Source organism: Lipophrys pholis (genome assembly GCF_963383615.2).
Source record: "Lipophrys pholis genome assembly, chromosome: 7".
Classification (NCBI taxonomy): Eukaryota; Metazoa; Chordata; class Actinopteri; order Blenniiformes; family Blenniidae; genus Lipophrys; species Lipophrys pholis.
Window position 1 is genome coordinate 1,913,716 of NC_137638.1, and position 19,028 is coordinate 1,932,743.

A 19,028-nucleotide genomic window follows, 5' to 3' on the forward strand; every position below is an offset into this window, starting at 1 on the left:
CAGAGTATCACAGAATCAAAATCGAAATGTTCCAGACACACCAGGAGAAGGGGAAACAGCGTTTAGGAAATGTAAATGTAACTGCGCTGTAGGAGCCAGTCTTTATTACCATATATTGCATAATAAACGGGTGCACTCGGTTGTGAAGACTCCGTCGAAATTAAACCGAAATGCAATGAGTTTAAAGTCAAAGAGAAAACTCTGATTTGCTTATGTTTTGGATATTAATGATTTGACGCGTTATATGTATTCTGTTACTGATGTATTGATCAGAGTAAGACTGATTCGGGTCTATCCCTCCCTACAAATGGCACACTGGTTATTTATTATGACGCATTGGATCATTCATTTGCCTAATCTCATGTGTCCGAATTATGAGCAAATTAAATCCGCTCAGGGGTATTTAGGCATGTTAACCCTGACGGAGTGACCGTGAGGTCTGAATCGGACGCAATTAAAAAAGTTACCTGCGCTCATCCATAATTATAATGACAGTCTGCGCGTTCCAGGGAAGCGCGCAACGTCTTGCTTCTTTCGGGGAGAGAGAGAGAGGGGGGGGGGGGGGGGGGGGGGGGGTGAGAGAGAGAGAGAGAGAGAGAGAGGAAGACTGAACGGAGCTCTCACACGTGTGCGGCCACTACAAGGAGCAGGACGCAGAGACCGGCGCTGCAGGTGCGCGCGTAAGGGGCGCGTTTCCATTTTTACGCACGGCTACAAAGGGTAAAAGATCGATGTATTTTACATTTCAAATCCATGCCGTCAACCCCTCTGATCATTTCCAAGACGGTTTTCACGTGGGCACTCTGCGGACGACCTGCGTGTTTTCAAATGAACGAGACGAGGCTGCGAAGATCTCCAGAACCTTCCCGTCTGTCGCGTTTCCATTTGGCACCCGGGTCCCGAACTTCATCATCTAATTAATTAGGCTCATGTTCAATGGTTGAGTGACTCTGAAAGAAAACAACAAATGGATCCTTTATTCAACACCACCGATGCGCCAACCTGGACGAGCAGCTACAACGACACCAACAACGGGACCGAGTACTGGAACCAGTTCGTGCAGCCGGTGTGGAGGATCGTCCTCTGGGCCATCGCGTACAGCAGCATCGTCATCGTGTCGGTGGTGGGAAACGTGACGGTCATCTGGATTATCATGGCGCACAAGCGCATGAGGACCGTCACCAACTATTTCTTGCTGAACCTGGCGTTTGCAGAAGCCTCCATGTCCGCCTTCAACACCGTCATCAACTTCACCTACGCGGTGCACAACGAGTGGTACTTCGGTCTGGTCTACTGCCGCTTCCATAACTTCTTCCCCATCGCGGCTGTGTTCGCCAGCATCTACTCCATGACCGCCATCGCCCTGGACAGGTAAGACCCTGGACTCACCCATGGAGGTGCGGGGGTGGGAGGGGGTCTGCATCCTGCAGGATCCGCAGCCAAGTGGCTCCTCTATTAGAGGCTTCATGAAGCTTTCAGAGTATCTCATGGAAATAAACATTTTGTTTTCATTTTTATATTAATTGCATTCTACACAGATGTTCAAAAATGGCCCAAAAGAGAAAAATAAGGTAAAACAGCTAAAAAAGAAAAACTTTGGAGAAAAGACAGAAAAGGGGAATCGATGAAGAAAATAAGACGCAAATAGAAAAAAGGAAAAAAAAAATAAATAGAAGAAAGGAAGGAAGGAAGGAGGGATGGAAAAAAAGAATAGGGAAAATAAATAAAATTAAAAAAGGGACACAATTAACAAAAATTGAAAAAGACAAAAATGGAAAAAAAATAAGGGGAAAATAGAAAAAAAATGGAAAAAAATAAAAGTACAAAAAAGGTAGAATAATAAAAAAGGAACAAAAGAAATAAGCAAAAAGAAACAAAAGGAAAAGAGTGAAAACAATAAAGAAAAAGGGAAAAATAGAAAACTTGGAAAATTAAGCAAAAATTAGTATTTAAATTGCTGTTAAATCTAAAACTGCTGGAATCACTAGGAAACACAGAGCAGCTATAAACAGCTAAAATACAAAAAAAAAAACCTGCCAAAAATGTAGTAAAATACATCTAAACGTGACCTGTGAAGGTTCATTAATACAACCCAAGATGTTTCTTCTTCATTTGAGATCATCCACATGTTTTGTGGCTCCAGAAACATTTTATTTGGTGTAAAACAGTGAAACTGCTTTGCAGGTTGCAGAATCCCACACTGTGCCGACAAACACCAAACAGACACTGTGCCTGAAAACATCCGAGAAAAATACAATTATCCTACCAAATCCTTCAAATGAAGGATGTGAATGATTCGTGACAAGTGAGGCACAAATTATAAAGTGACTGATGTTGGAACCTCGGGTAGTTAAACGCTGCTGCCTTGCATGTTGATGATGAGCGTTACTGAGCTTCCATCATTAAAGATGATTGAGTGTGAGTGCTCCTCTTCCCCTCATTTAAAGGAAACTTTTACCCTAATCTGTCATCATTTGATGACTCAGAGTGCTCTCGCCTCCGTATGGATCTCTCTTTCCTCTCTTCGGAGAAGTCCTGATATTTCCCGCGTCGGAAGAAAGCTCAGTGGTTGATGGTTCAATGCCTTCATGGTGGAAGACGCTGATGGAAGAAAACGTACTTGTGCTTGATTGTCATGTACTACTTAAGTAGAAAACACCTTCAGGAGATTTTATCCGTTCTTTTCCATGAGGATTTGTACGTGTGTAGGAATCTTATTTGACTTATAACCAGATTTGTTTGGTTTGGGGGCGGGGCTTAGCTAAAGGTCAATCAGATGGCTGCTCATCACACTTAATTATTCCCTGTATTTGTTTATTATCTGTCTTGTGTGCTTGCATTGGGTTATTTCAACCGTGTGAATGTGCGTTGATAATCTGCGTGTTTTTCACCCATGAAACTCTCTGTTACCTGGTTAAAGCTCATCATGCCTCCATCGTCGTCGTCGAAGCAGCCAGTAGTTCTGTCTTTCAGCGGGGGAAACATCAGCTCGACCTTTGACAACATTAAGCTTCAGTCTGAGAACCATCGAGTACAAAACACGCCAGACACGCGCACACGCACACGCACACGCACGCACCCACTCTGCGTTGGTATTTAAAGAAACTTGCCATTCAGACGACGCTGCAGTGAACCTTGACCTCCAAACACAATAAAGTCATCATTCTTTCCATAGATAAATAAATCAATCTGATGATATCGTTCATGTAAAGCATAAAAAAGCCATTTCAGAAAGATTGACTGTTGAGGAAGGAGGGAACAAATAACTTCCATCCCGGGTTGAAATGTGACATGAAGTCTCATCGGGGTCGTGGCGCCGTGCCGAACCTGTCTGAGGCTGTTTCTTTTACTTTTCCTCTTTGCTACGATCGTTTTCTTGGCGTGCCGGACTGAAGGAAGGGAAATGTCACTGCTCACCTCAGCTGCACGCGGGCTCAGAACAGCGCCGGAAGACAGACAATTGGTCACTGCATGCGCAGCAGCAGCGTCTCAAGGAAAGTTGTGAATTCCCTCCGTTTCCACGGAGACGGAGTCAAACAGCGGATTGGTAAACAGGCTTGACCTGCGTGGTGAAGAGCTGCTGATGTCTGACGAGGAAACAGGATCCCAACAGGAGTTTTAGGAAAGAGGAAACACAAAAGTCTCAAACGGACCGGTTGCTCAGGACACAGTCGTCCTCGGAGGCTCCGTTCACAGGTCTTCATGCTCCACTCCATTTGTTTTGCCCGATTGTTCACGTTACATTTTAAACGCCACCTCCATCAGACTGTCGTGTGAACCTGATCGGAACCGGCGGTTTCAGGCTCCAGAGCGCAGAGGTAAATCTGGACGCCACGCCGGTCAGCACCAGGGTTGCCAGATGTGACTCACCAGCCCAGAGCTCAGCCTGTGTAGGAATCATGTTAAAACAGTAACACTATTACGTATATGTGTACTATAGAACACAACGGAAACACACAAATGCAGTAAATAAACAAAGTTAAAAGGTAAAGAGAATTTGGCTCCACAATTGGGGGATACCCTCCATATCTGGCAACACAGGTCAGCCTGTAGATCCATTTTCTAGTGGTTGTTAAATACAAGCCAACAAAAAAGAGAGCACAGCTTTTATTCTGGCGGAGCCGCTTCCTCTGGCACTTATCAGTGACGTCAGTCAGACGTTGATGACGAAGCAGTCTGGTTCTGGAGGGGAAACATCAGCATTGGGTCTCAGTTCCCTGCGGTGTGAACGAGGACAAAGGGTCTGAAACTATCACGTCCAAATGCAACAGCACTGACATTTGACGGCGACTCGTATGGCGACTCTAATTAATGCTAAGTGGCATGAAGATGTGATGAATGTGCAGTAATTACTGATTACTAATTACACTGAAAACACAACTTTTTGAAAACGCTCCGACTCCGTCTTCGTGGAAAAGTAACTTTTCTGAGACCAAAATGCAAAAACGGTGCGTTTTCACTCGAAATGTCGTGCAAATGGGGCTCCGCTCACTCGCTCACTACTCTGTCCCTCGCTCACTCCCTCCCTCCCTCCCTCACTCACTCACTCACTCCCTCACTGACTCCCTCACTCGCTCACTGACTCCCTCACTCCCTCACTGACTCCCTCACTGACTCGCTCACTCCCTCACTCGCTCACTGACTCCCTCACTTCCTCACTCGCTCACTCACTCACTCACTCACTCCCTCACTGACTCCCTCACTCCCTCACTGACTCCCTCACTCCCTCACTGACTCCCTCACTCACTCACTCGCTCACTGACTCCCTCACTCGCTCACTGACTCCCTCACTCGCTCACTGACTCCCTCACTCCCTCACTGACTCCCTCACTCACTCACTCGCTCACTGACTCCCTCACTCGCTCACTGACTCCCTCACTCGCTCACTCCCTCACTCGCTCACTGACTCCCTCACTCCCTCACTCCCTCACTCGCTCACTCGCTCACTGACTCCCTCACTGACTCACTCCCGATGGGTTTCCATCTCAGCTGGCGTCGCGGCGTCGGAGTCGTTGTGTGGTTCATCAACACTTAGACAAACGGACGTTGGTTGTTGTTGAGTTGTTTGTGTTTGTGAACACGATCGACCGTAAACACGACGCATCGACTCCACCGGCGGCGTCTCGATCTGGAAACGATGCTTCTTCTGCTCAGAAGAAGCGGCGAGCGGCGCAGAGTGACGGGCGCCGGTTGGCTTGGCTGTGCTCAGCACAATGTGGAAGGCGTCAATGCAAGTCATTATCGCTTCACACATGAAATCCATTTCTCCTCCCCATTTGGATCCGGTCTCCCGTTAGCCGCCGTGGCGACCGTGTTTGAATTGCTGATGATCTCGTTCCCTTATGTTCTCTGTAAGCGTCGCTTGAACTAATCGATTCCTGCTCCGCTCGGAGGCGACAGGTTGGAATCACAAACAATGGCCCTTCTGGAAGGAGTGCGTCCGGAGCGTTGTACAGGAAGAGTGAGACGTATATGGACATGAACATCTGTCACGCTGGAGCCGAGGAGGAACATCAGGACGGCGGTACTTCATCTGATCGGAGCAGGTTTAAGCTGTTTGTTGACACGCCGCCAGTTCAGAAGGCGCGACTGTGTTGTTTGCTAAAAATCAACTAATCCCACTTTAATAGAATAGAAACGACTGTCGGGACGACAGAGAGTAATGAGTGTGACAGAGAACTGAGCCCTGTCCCTCTGAGAACCATCACGTGATAAAACTGACAAGAAGGACGACGAAGGGGAAAACGTGGACGGATTCACGTCACGTCTCATTTGCAAAACTGAAGCTTGAAAACCGACTCAAACGATTCTGCCACCACACGGTCTCAGTCTGTTTATGTCCAGCTTTTTCCTTACAAGCAGCGAGAAAACAATTTTCTTTGGTTTTCCATGAATAAATAAGACGCAGAAGTTCACTCTTCTTTTGTTTACCCCCCCCCCCCCCAATTTTATATAATACGACCTCTTTAACCAATTGAACTAGTTTGGTTGTTTTAGCCATTTTGACCTTTGACCATTGTTTTCTAATCATGTTTGCTTTTTTTTTTTTTTTGCAAATCTGACTTATTCATTCATTCATTCATTCATTCATTCATTTTTTTTTTATTTTTTTTAATTTTTTAATTAATTAATTAATTAATTTATTTATTTATTTATTTATTTATTTATTTATTTATTTATTTATTTATTTATTCATTCATTCATTCATTCATTCATTCATTCATTCATTTATTTATTTATTTATTCATTCATTTATTTATCTATTTATTTACACAGTATATAGCACTTTTAGCCTTTTTTTTCTGAATCAGAGTTCACAATACGAGGAATTTGTTTTGGTGGGATTGAGGCAGAACTTTAGAATAATGCAAACAAGAAAAAAAGAATAACAGTGCAAAACAGAAGCAAGTGAGAATATGTGAATGAATTTAGGGATTTAAGGGGGCGGGGTGGGGGGGGTTCTTGGTCTTGTTCAGTAATAGCGATTTTAGAATTTTTAATATTGTTAATGTTACCAGGACAGTCTTTTTGAAAATACGGCAGGTATGCAAATACATTTTTCAAAAGAGATGATAATAGGATGAAAGCTGTTCCACATATACGAGGAGCTAAAGCGTCGCGTGTGTCTGTAGCGCTGCAGGTAACAGACTTCTGGTCGGGCGTTCGGGATGCTCGGCGTTAACAACACTAATGCACGAGGTTTGAAGCGAGCAGAGGGACAAACTATTTTACCTGCTTTCACGCTGAATGTTAGATGTTGATATGTCAGCTTGTTACCATGGTTACAACACATCCACATCATGCGCCTCATGCAGGAAAACTGCCATTATTAGAGCCAATTTTGGAAATCTGACGTACAACATATGCGGCCAAAAAGCATTACAAACACTACCTGATAACATGATTTAAGAACAGTTTCTACCCAACAGATATCACCACAGCCAACACAGGAAAACACATCATGGCCTGTTGTGAGGGATCAATGCAATGACATGATGCCTGATTGGCTGTGAGAGACGGACGTCTGCTGATGTTTGCCTCCTTTTGTTTTAGTCTCGTTTTTATTTCTGATGTACAGTAGATCTTATGGTGCTTTTAGTGGATGAATAGATCAGAGGACACTTTTAAATGTCTAGTTAGAATGACAATAAAAACTGTTCTATTCTACTCTATTCTGATAAGATGGCTGCACTTTGGGAGCAGAAACCTGCTAATTCAAAGCACAGCTCAGCTCTATAAATCCTCATCCGTCAGTGTCGCACATTGAGCTAATTCTTGCCCGGGAGTGATGTCACAGCTGAGTGAATACACAACTCTCCTGTCAACACTTGTCATTTCCTGTCACTGAAGGAAAAAAAAACACAAACTAATCCAGTCAGATTAGAGAAAATTGGCGCAAGCCTGCATGCGTCTAATTGAGGACCGTTGGCCGACTGGTGGCTGCCGTCATGATGAATGAGGTGACGTTATCATTCATTAGCGCGTCTTGTTTGAGAAAGCACATGCTTGTATTTATTTATATGTTTTGGGACTTTAAGGCATCAAGCAGGTTTGATGTCTTATTGAATGTGAAAAATGAATGTTTGTTTGCTCGCTCCGTCACACAGGAGGAGCCGGAGGCACGTCGGAATGAACTCCGGGTCCCTCCGGGAAACAGAAATGAACACGACAATGTTTCGAGATTAAACGCTAAATCGTTTTTTTGCGTTTTCGTTTGACAAAGTTTGAGGCTGAGGTGTGCGGCCGCAGCATTTCCACCGACTCTGTAAAGACCGAGGCCGAGCGTTTCTCAAACTTGCCTCTTTCCCTCGTTTCCACGGAGTCGCTGCATTTTTGAAAAGTTGCTTTTCCAGTGGCTCCGAGCACCTCTGTCATGTACACAGACGCCCAAAATACTACGTTCGTTGCGTGAAGGGGACCGAACTTTGTAAACGAGTAGTTTACAAACACCGAGTTGCAGAGAAACATCTGCTGAACATCAGGGGTTTGTAGTGCGACGCTCGTTCACTTCTTCCTGGGATAAATGACGCCTGCAACCTATTCTGCATGTGTAACCTGCTCCGGACCTCGTTTACGCTCCGGGTGACATCACAGTGAGTGTAAAGCGCCGTCTCCTGACCAATCAGGTCTCTTGGAAAATGACCCGCCGATTCTTAGAAGGTTCTCATTGGTGTGCAGGGATCAGCGAGGAGCGGAGCGCGGAGGAGAACGGGTTTTTTTAGAGCGATCCTTTTGACAAAACAAAATAAATCCTGCTCACTGAGCCTTTGAAGGACGTTTTCCTTCTTGTTCTTGAATTGTTCCGAGTCTGTTCAGCCGCTCCAGCGTTTCATTTGTAATGTCAAGGTTATAAATCACACCTGACAGAACTGCAGAAACACAAATTTACGGAGCGCGCGCCTCCTCGTCACGGTGATGAATTAATATTCCAACACAAAACGCCCTCGCGCGGAGGAAACTCAGCCTCAAAACAACTGGATGTAAAATATAAACTGAAGGAAGAGCTCTGTCTGAAACGTTTCTGCTGTAATAAAGTAAAACAGAGGGCCAAGCCATCTGTTTATCTTGTTAAATTAATAAATATGGTAAATATGGTGTAATATGGTCACACAGTAACAAGTCAGGAAGGTTCTGGCTTCGGCTGCAGCAGCAGTGTTGCTTTGAGCTGCTGGATGTGTTTGAATTCTTCATAATCTCAGAGATTAACTGCTCCTCTATGGTAAAGTCGGCTGCTCTGCAGGGTGTCTCCCTCTGTGATTGGTCAGACCCTGCAAGCTCCGCCCCTTTCATGTGAACGCACCGACCCTGAAGGGAAAACTCTGGGTTGAACGACCGAGTGGATAACCTGCTTCGTGTTAATGCCGATCAGGATCTAATCTAGAATGTCTGGGCGAGTTAAGAGAGAGAGAGATCCTGGATATATTTATCACGAGTCGGCGTATCGAGAAACAAAACACAAACCAAGTTACTCAAAAAAAGTATTCGATACAATTAAAATATCATAAAGCTGACGAATACACATACAATACCAAATGAAATGCTCCTGTACAATCCTCATGCCTTGTTACAGTCAAACAGAAAATAAAAGTCTCTGGGACTCCTCCGAGTCTCCACACAGCCACGGTTTCTGTTTCATTACAACGCCTCCTGCTGGACTGTTTCTCTGGGGAGTTTGCCATCGTTGCTTTGGAGCTTGATATTCTGGAGATATTCAGGACGGTTCAGCCGGGAACTGCAGTGGCGTCTGGCCGTACAGAGTGCCAGTGTGGCGTTCAGAACCTTTCTCTCAGTTCTAATCTGTGGCTGCTTCACTCCACCATGATTTGCGGTCCACTCCACTTCGCCGCTGCTACAGGAGGAGCGTTGAAAACAAAATCTCGCTGGTTTTCTTTAAGGAAGATTGAAAGTTGCATTAAATTCCCCCTTGAGGTTAATTTTTGGGCAAAATTGGTACCCTGATCACTGAGGATACACAGATGATGGTACCAGTATCGGGTATTGGTACAGATACTGCGATGGACGTGGCTGCCAGATGTTTGGCGCTCGGTCCATCCAGCAGGTTGAGGTTCAGTGTTTTGCTCAAGGACACTTTGGGAATTGTGTTTGGAAGCAGCAACTTCCTCCTCAACATTGATTATTTAGTCATCAATAAACCGAACCAGCTGATATTTTGTTTCTCAGGAATCCAGTGCTGTTCTGAGGGCATGAAACTTTTTTTTTTTAAATGTTTTACCAGCGCTCTGTACTGATAGCGCTGTCAGAGTCTGGAGGCGGGGCCAAGACTAGGGAGGAGCAGGGGTGGTGGCAGTGGAGGCCACAGGAGGAGAGGAAAGAGGTTCTCTTGTTGGTCTGATTTTACTTCGATGGTTTTTTTTTTCTTCCCTTCCTTCACCTCACAACCAATTGAACCTACAACCAGTGGAGGCTGACCAATAGAGGGCGCCAGGGCGCAGCTTGAGCAGCGTGAAAGCCGCCAAGGAGGCGGGGCTTAGTAGCGGTCTCACTAATCACTGATTAACACGAGAGTGACTGACATATAATTAAACCAATCAGTGTCATTTGATGTTCGAGACATTTAAATGGTCCGTCACTCGACCTGCTCTGTGATTGGCTTAAAGTCAGTTCTGGTTTGTTCTGGTGTTTCTACCAGATGTTGAGATGAAGACAACAAGTTGTGAGTCTCTGATTATTACCTCTGTCTCTTCTCTTCTAATTTAATAAAGTGTGTCTGAAAAGGGTTCAACTTTCTCCACCATAGTTATTTTTAAATTCACACAAACAGAAATGTGTTCAGAACTTTGCAAACGTGTCCAGGTTTGTTAATGTTTATAAATGTTTAGATATGATCATATTCATCAACGAGCTTAAAAAAGCACACAGTTTAGTTTGCAATTCTTTTTTTTTTTGAGGTTTCATTCAAAGCATTTTAAAAATACTGTGAAAGGTGGATTGATGTGTTGTTTGAAAATATCCCTGATATACCTTTTGTTTTCATTAAATTTAGACTAACTGTCATTTCAAGTTAATCAGCCCCAAAACACTTTTATTTTCTAAAACAGACAAATGAAGCTTCTGCTTGTATTTGTTTACAAGTATGTTAATAAAAGAGTCTTAATAAGTGCTCTCTGTTCACTAGCTGTTTAAAAGTACAATATCTTTCACCACTAGGGGGCTCTCTCAACCTAAAAATGCGAGATTGTGGTAATGCGGTTTATAAAGACACTGTATTTAAATAAAGTTAACGTTGGCTAAAAATGGAACAATAATGAAGAGCCAACCTCAGAGATTTATCACGAGCTGCCGCTGCCTCCAACCGACCAACAGAGCCATTCTCTTGATTTAAACCAAAATGCGTCTTGCAGGCTGTTCACAGTCTCGCAGTGGGACACAGAATAATCGTGGAAGCGCTGCTGCCTCGTGTGGATATTGGTTTGGTACGAGACACGGGAGCGTCTGCCGGTTATTGGCGAGGCGGCGGTCGCTGGAAGACTCATATATATGCATGTGGACAATGATGGAAACACCGGCGGCGATCCTTCAAATTACCTTGGATGGGACACACATATAACTGCGTCTCGAACACGGGCTCACAGACCTCGGGCTCCGTCACCGCAGTCACCGCCGTCAACACCGTCAACACCGTCAACACCGTCAACACCGTCCGCCCGCAAAGCTTGATGGAAATTTCACGCAACCTTCTGCAAAACAACCCCACCACCAACCCAAGAGGCCCACACATCGCAGAGGAAACCGATTCAGGATCAAATTACTGCGGCCGGCTCAATTTGAAACGTAAAGAGAAAGAGGGAAATAAGAAATAAATAAAAAAAAAAACTCTAGGAAAAGGCCAATTTCATCCGTGGCTTTTTGCTGCTTCCTTCTTAGTCACTTCCGTCTCAGGCAGCGGCCTCACGGTGTTTGTATCGAGCCGCCGCAGCACCACAGCTGCTATTTGTGGATAATTGGACGTGTATGTCGCCCGTGAAGTCTGGCCCCGGCTGCCCGAGTCGCCTGCCACCTCGGGAGAAGGTTTCCCATCCAGAAGGAACCGATTCTGCCCACAGATAGATAGTGGAAGGGCAAAGTCTCAAAGGGGGCGCTTTCTAAGATGTGACGTGAAACGGGCAGAAAGCGGCGGGGAGCGCAGCTCGACCTGCAAAATCCATAAAAAAACTAAATGTCCCTCAGCGGCGCGGCGGTGCGTGGCGTTTACCAGGGCGGGTGGGATTTAACCGTTTACGCCATGGACCGCCATGTGGACAGTTCTGCAGATGATTGATTGCAAAGTAGGGATGTAAAGTTCTCAAGTTAAAAAAAAAACAAAAAAACTTTAGGTACTATGTGACGTCATGCGTCAGCAACGCCACCTGCTGGTGTGCAAGAGAAGACGAGCGGTTTGGTGATTTAATATTAATGAGAACGACAAAAGTAAGACGGAATGTAAATCGTGTTCTGACAAAATATCAAGAGGAACAGAAAGATTGTACAGAACCAGCAACACAAACAGAGCGCATCGGGACTGATTTATTTTATTTTTTTTTTTTTCCGCACAAGTAATAGGTTGGAAAAAAGAAAATAGAAGAAAAAGAAAAAGAAAGGAGAAAAAAAAAGAAAATTAGGAAAAACCAAAAAGGAAAAAGAAAAGGAAAAGAATTAAAGAAAAAAGGATTACAATTTTTAATCTATAATATCCATTTAAGAATGATGAAATTAACATAATTCTAAATTAAAATTAAAAAAGAAAACATAGAAAAAAAGGAAATGAAAAATTAAAAAAGGGGAAATGAGGAGGAAAAACCGAAAAAAAGTCTAATATAGCGGAATCTGTTCATTATCAAGACTTCTTCTCATGGTTAGTGTTCAACACAGGAACTCTGCACAGAGGGAAATAAACTCTACTGATCCTGATTTTGGACATTTCTTTAAAGGGTCAAGCCTTTACGGGGAATCGGACCACTGACCGGGATGTTATCAGGCCTGTGTTCTGATCAACTGAGCTCCAAGTTCTCATGCTCTGCATGTTCTTATCTACCACGTGTCTCACTGAGGATTTCAACGATCTGCACAGCAGTCCTTCTTCTTTGGGATGAAACCGAATGGCTCAGCCGTCACGCTCCACATGCAGCAGTGAACTCAGCTTTAATTAATGACAAAAAAAAAACAATTAACAGCTTTAACACATGTAGTTGTAATAATACTATTTCATGTCTTTAAATCTTCATTTTCAAATTTTTTTTCCAAACTCGCGCACCCTGACAAGGTTCCATTACAATATAATGATCGATGTTCATCACATCACCTTTCCTCTAATGATGTATGGTTTATAGATGTTTGCATGTTTTAGTGGAACTGACGTTCTACCGCTGTAGCTCTCACTGCAGCTTTGTTTTTAGCTGGTAGCCATGGGAGGCACATTAGAGGAGATTGAACCTGAGTCACAGACATGGACCCCGGCTGAGCTCCTATTTCTGACCACACACACACCAGCGGAGTTTGACGTCAGGGATAATTGCCCTCATGGCCGTCTAATAATTCTACTAAATATGGAAGATCTCCCTGGAAACAGTATTTTATAGTGAGAATCGAATTCCTGTCCAGAAGATCGCGGCGACTGCAGAAGCAGAAGATTTAATGAAATCAAGTCAGGCAGCATCTGAAATTAATTCACCTGCAAATATAATGAATGTTTTTATTTTTACCACTAAGTCTAGAGAAGAAATGTTATTTACAAGACCAGTTTGGACAATCAGAACAATGTTCCCTCGAGAGTGTCACGACCCCCTGTCCGTACTCTCCTGGGACTTGGTACTTTTATTTTGACAGTCACCGTAACAACAATCCAACTTGGCGGTCAGTCCACTAGAATGTCCGTGTTCGTCCATTGTTGATGTTTAGAGCAGATTGTTTTCTGTGTGTGATCTCATAAAACAAACTGGAGCTTCACTCGGTAGAGCGCAGTTCTTTGTCAACATTCGTTTGTGGAACAGAGTTAGCATCACTAGCATGTTATCCGTTAGCTCAGGGGTCTCCAACTCCGGTCCTGGAGGGCCCCTGTCCTGCATGTTTTAGTTCTCTCCCCTGCTTCAGCTTACCTGAATCTAATGATGATGTCATCACCAAGGTTGGGTTAAAGCCCAATAACGAGCCCTCCATTGCAATCAGGTGTGTTGGAACTGGGAGAGAGCTAAAACATGCAGGACAGGATCCCTCAAGGACCGAGGTTGGACACCCCTGCGTTAGCTCATATCGATGCTATCTGGCTAGGTCAGGTAGCGACATCGCTGTGTGGAACATTGAACCTGGGAGCGGAGCTGTGGAAACTAAAAGTGTCTGGAGAATGCGGGCATCGATCCCGCTACCTCTCACATGCTAAGCGAGCGCTCTACCATTTGAGCTAATTCCCCGCTGAGGCCCTGCGCGGCTCAGGTTACGGTCCGTCACATTCCCTGAAGACAAGCAGGTCAAGAGGCTGAGTGGAGCGTTTCATTCTCTAAACGCACTGGAACTTCTGCCATATATAACTGGCATTTTTCCAGTACTTACTCAGCCCCACTCGACTCAAGAAGACAAACGCTACGATACTTTACACCTTTGTGGAAATGTGGTTAAGCGACGTTTGCCAGGGCAGCTACGGACCATTAACATCCGCTGTGAACGGGGGATGCAGAGGAAGCCGGCCACCAGTTAACAGGGAAACCAGTCAATCCGAAACACCGGGGGTATCCGTGCTACACGTAGCGGGGTCCTGAATCCTCTGGTTGTTTCTGAAGATGCTGTAGACATGAATTCACAGCCTCTCTCATGTGAATAAACAAGATGTTTCCCTCTAAATAATTTGAATTCATCAAGTTAATATTAGAAAAAGTAAATGTCAAAGTGGAAAACTGAGAGAAAAACAAGCCGTGATGTATCACAGCCGTTTTCAAAAAACTTGTTTATTCAGTGGCTTACGAGGTCCGTTGTCGTGGAGACGGACACCCAAAACGCAACTCCAGTTTTCACGTCTTCACGTAAATACGTTGTAACGCGGGGTTTTGATAATTCCTCTTTATCGGTCATTTCCTGGAAAAACATCATATATTTGGCTTCTTTCCAACATCCACTGTCGTCATTGTGCAGTACGACGACTAACGACTGATTAGCAGCCTGCCACAGTAAAAGTCCCAGTCGATTTAGATGTAACGAGCTGATTGGGATTAAAGGTTTGATAAACTGCGGTTAAAGCCCAGCCTGTACTTTGAGTGGTAATAATCTTATTGTCCTGAAAGTTTCCCTCCTGAAAAGGATCCCTTAAAAATCACATCAAGTCCTGTAAAAGCTCCTATCAAGCTCAATCCTAATACCTGACGGTGTGCTGCTGTTGCTCCAGCTGCTCCACCGTCCTCTGCAGGTGTGTGTTTGATTCGGACACCGACAGGTCGACTGTGACTCGCCTACAACAGGAAAAAACAAACAGACAAAGAAAGAAACCCTGGCAGCCTGCGGCGTTTGAAGCTTTGCCAGAGTGAAGCCGAAGCTGTGACCTGACACTTTTGTACCGACGGGTTTCAAAGGCCTCCTCCAGCCCCTGATGTAATTACAGAGGGGGAAAAAAAAACACCCATTTAGTGGGATTAGTGAGATTAAGCCTTTCATTCGGTGGCTCAGGATGGTTGTGGACTGAAAAGCCTTTTGTTTAATAAAACAAAAAAAACACAACAGTGATGGTAAAAACTCTGCAGGAAGGAAGTTCATTCTCCACATGAGTTCAATCAAACTTATATATATATATATATATGTATATATATATTAGATTAATTACAAACAAACTGGTAGGTTCACAGGTTAGAATCCCAATTCTGTATGGTATGGTATGACTTATATAGTTGCGTTGTAACGTTTGCAGTTTTGTTGTGACTTTTGCTCACTCAATATTGGCTTCGCACAATTTGCACAACTTGTGTACTGTACATGCACTTCAGATCGTGTACAGTTCACATCTGTCCCGTCTACTGCTGACTACCTCGCACGTTTATGTACAGACTGTAGCATTATTTTACTTCCACCTTAAATTGTACATTGTATATATCACTTCTATTTTGCAGAGTTTTTAAATGATGTGGCGTTCAGTGTGGGCAGCAGAGTAAGGATTTCATTGTACGGGGAAACACGTTTCTTTACTGTACACGTGACAATAAATACTCTGAATCTGGAATCTTGTGCTGTTTTGTCGTAACTTTTGCTGTTATGTTGTGGCTTTTGCATTTGCATTGACCCTTCTGGGCCACCTTAAAAAAAAAAAAGAAAAAAAGAAAAGTAAAGGTTTTCACTAAATGATTCTGGGGGTCTTGTCAAGCCCCTCCTGCCCCCCGTCGTCCTGATTACAATCATGATTATGACGATGTGGGATGATTGCTCAAATACTGAAACGCCGAAGGTAAATCATTTCAATCCCAGCGGCTAATTTCACTGCCGACACCTTTTCATCTGGAGAAACTTCTTTCATGCTCTTGTCCACGTGCAAGCACTCGAAAATCAATGGAAGTGCAAAATGGTTTTCAACACGTTGAAGCGAAAACGTGGACTAAAGCTTTCTGCTGCAGCGAGGATCTTCACGGCCCCGCGGGTCAGTGTTTCCACGGAGCTGCAGTTCCCCTTCAGGAGCTCCACGATAAGCTGACGACTCTCACATGAGAAAATGTTCTGCACTAAATGGGTTTTGATTGCATGAACTCTTCCTGCTCTCCCGCAGTCTCGCTCTGCGTCGAAGCATCAGACACACACAGATGTGATTCATTACGTTCAGGAGGATTTCCAGCTGGTCCACTGTCACTCCTTCTTCAATCCTCGTATTGCAGCAATTTAAGTGTAATCTGGTTTGTCCTGTTTCTATAAGTGACTTTCTGATTTCGTATCAGTTGTTGATGATGTTTGAGGATACAGCATCCGTCCATCCATCCATCCATCCATCCATCCATCCATCCATCTAATATCTAACTATCCATCCATCCATCCATCCATCCATCCATCTAATATCTAACTATCCATCCATCCATCCATCCATCCGTCCATCTAATATCTAACTATCCATCCATCCATCCATCCATCCATCCATCCATCCATCCATCCATCTAATATCTAACTATCCATCCATCCATCCATCCATCCGTCCATCCATCCATCCATCCATCCATCCATCCATCCATCCATCCATCCATCCATCCATCCATCCATCCATCTAATATCTAACTATCCATCCATCCATCCATCCATCCATCCATCCATCTAATATCTAACTATCCATCCATCCATCCATCCATCCATCTAATATCTAACTATCCATCCATCCATCCATCCATCCATCCATCCATCCGTCCATCCATCCATCCATCCATCCATCCATCCATCCATCCATCCATCCATCCATCCATCCATCCATCCATCTAATATCTAACTATCCATCCATCTAATATCTAACTATCCATCCATCCATCCATCCATCCATCCATCTAATATCTAACTATCCATCCATCCATCCATCCATCCATCCATCCATCCATCCATCCATCCATCCATCCATCCATCCATCTAATATCTAACTATCCATCCATCTAATATCTAACTATCCATCCATCCACCCATCCACCCATCCATCCATCCATCCATCCATCCATCCATCCATCCATCCATCCATCCATCCATCCATCCATCCATCCATCCATCTAATATCTAACTATCCATCCATCTAATATCTAACTATCCATCCAACCATCCATCTAATATCTAACTATCCATCCATCCATCCATCCATCTAATATCTAACTATCCATCCATCCATCCATCCATCCATCCATCTAATATCTAACTATCCATCCATCCATCCATCCATCCATCTAATATCTAACTATCCATCCATCCATCCATCCATCCATCCATCTAATATCTAACTATCCATCCATCCATCCATCCATCCATCTAATATCTAACTATCCATCCATCCATCCATCCATCCATCCATCCATCCATCTAATATCTAACTATCCATCCATCTAATATCTAACTATCCATCCATCCATCCATCCATCCATCCATCCATCCATCCATCCATCCATCCATCCATCCATCCATCCATCCATCCATCCATCCATCCATCCATCCATCCATCCATCCATCCATCCATCCATCCATCTAATATCTAACTATCCATCCATCCACACTCATATTTACACCTCTGGGGAATTTAGATTAATCAACTAACCCAGGGGTGTCAAACATAAGGCCCATGGACCAAAACCGGCTTCAATCTGGCCAAACCACCAAGTAACTTGTAAGCATGTTCAATAAAACATTGATCTTATTTGAACAAATTTAAGAGTTTTGGACAAAACTCAACACTGAGACCCGGCCTGAGACGTCAGTGATGCTTCCATGAAAGCTAGTAAACCAGCATGAACCGTTAAGCCGTGCTGTCAGGGTGAGTTTGTAAAAGAAAACACCCAAAATCCGACAGTTTTTTTGGGGCGTTTCAATGTATTTTGTGCCAAATGGCTTCATTGAAATTGGCTTTATGTTGAGATTGTAGAAATTTTCCATTGTAATTGTTTGGTTTTGTAGAAATATAAACACTTTCATCACGTACACTCTGTGCCACAACAAGGAAAAACTTACATTTATAGGTTATTGTTATAGCACTGTTTTACCGTTCCAGCACTCTCGAGATGAAACTGGGCTGTTTGACTCACACGCCTGAACTAACCTCAGTGTAACATCTCAGTTACATGACCAGACATTACTGTAAGCTGTACGATTCAAGAGTGAAACGCTGTCGCAGCATTTTAAGATAAGATAAGATAAGATAAGATAAGATAAGATAAGATAAAATAATCCTTTACTGATCTCACAGACGGAGAAATTTGCAGTGTTACAGCAGAAGCAAAGCAGGATAGTAGACTAAAATCACACAGTGCACAATAAAATCTAGATAAAGATCTAGTGAACGAAATGGAGAGTACACAGACAAGAACCAGATCTACTTTTGATACGATCTACATTTTTACCAAGACCTGAGCAATGACCGGATTGAGGAATGCGCTAAGCTCTGGGGTCTCCTCAGGAGAACGCAAAAAGTTTGCCAGGGCAGCTACGGACCTTTAACATCCGCTGTGAACGGGGGATGCAGAGGAAGCCGGCCACCAGTTAACAGGGAAACCAGTCAATCCGAAACACCGGGGGTATCCGTGCTACACGTAGCGGGGTCCTGAATCCTCTGGTTGTTTCTGAAGATGCTGTAGACATGAATTTACAGCCTCTCTCATGTGAATAAACAAGATGTTTCACTCTAAATAATTTGAATTCATCAAGTTAATATTAGAAAAAGTAAATGTCAAAGTGGAAAACTTGAACGTCGTACTGAGAGAAACACAAGCCGTGACGTGTCACAGCCGTTTTCAAAAACTTGTTTATTCAGTGGCTTACGAGGTCCGTTGTCGTGGAGACGGACACCCAAAACGCAACTCCAGTTTTCACGTCTTCACGTAAATACGTTGTAA

At 43.9% G+C, this 19,028-nt stretch overlaps 1 protein-coding gene across 1 annotated transcript in view; it reads left to right on the top strand.

Moving 5' to 3' along the window:
- Positions 1-967: 967 nt before the first annotated feature.
- The window catches only part of tacr1a (tachykinin receptor 1a), a gene marked incomplete at both ends in the record, with an annotated part of 44,754 nt that continues 26,693 nt past the window's right edge, over positions 968-19,028 (top strand). Inside the window, one exon of the mRNA XM_080468331.1 lies at positions 968-1,371. Within this exon, the coding sequence (XP_080324457.1) occupies positions 968-1,371 (404 nt within the window). The remainder of the gene's footprint in view (positions 1,372-19,028) is intronic.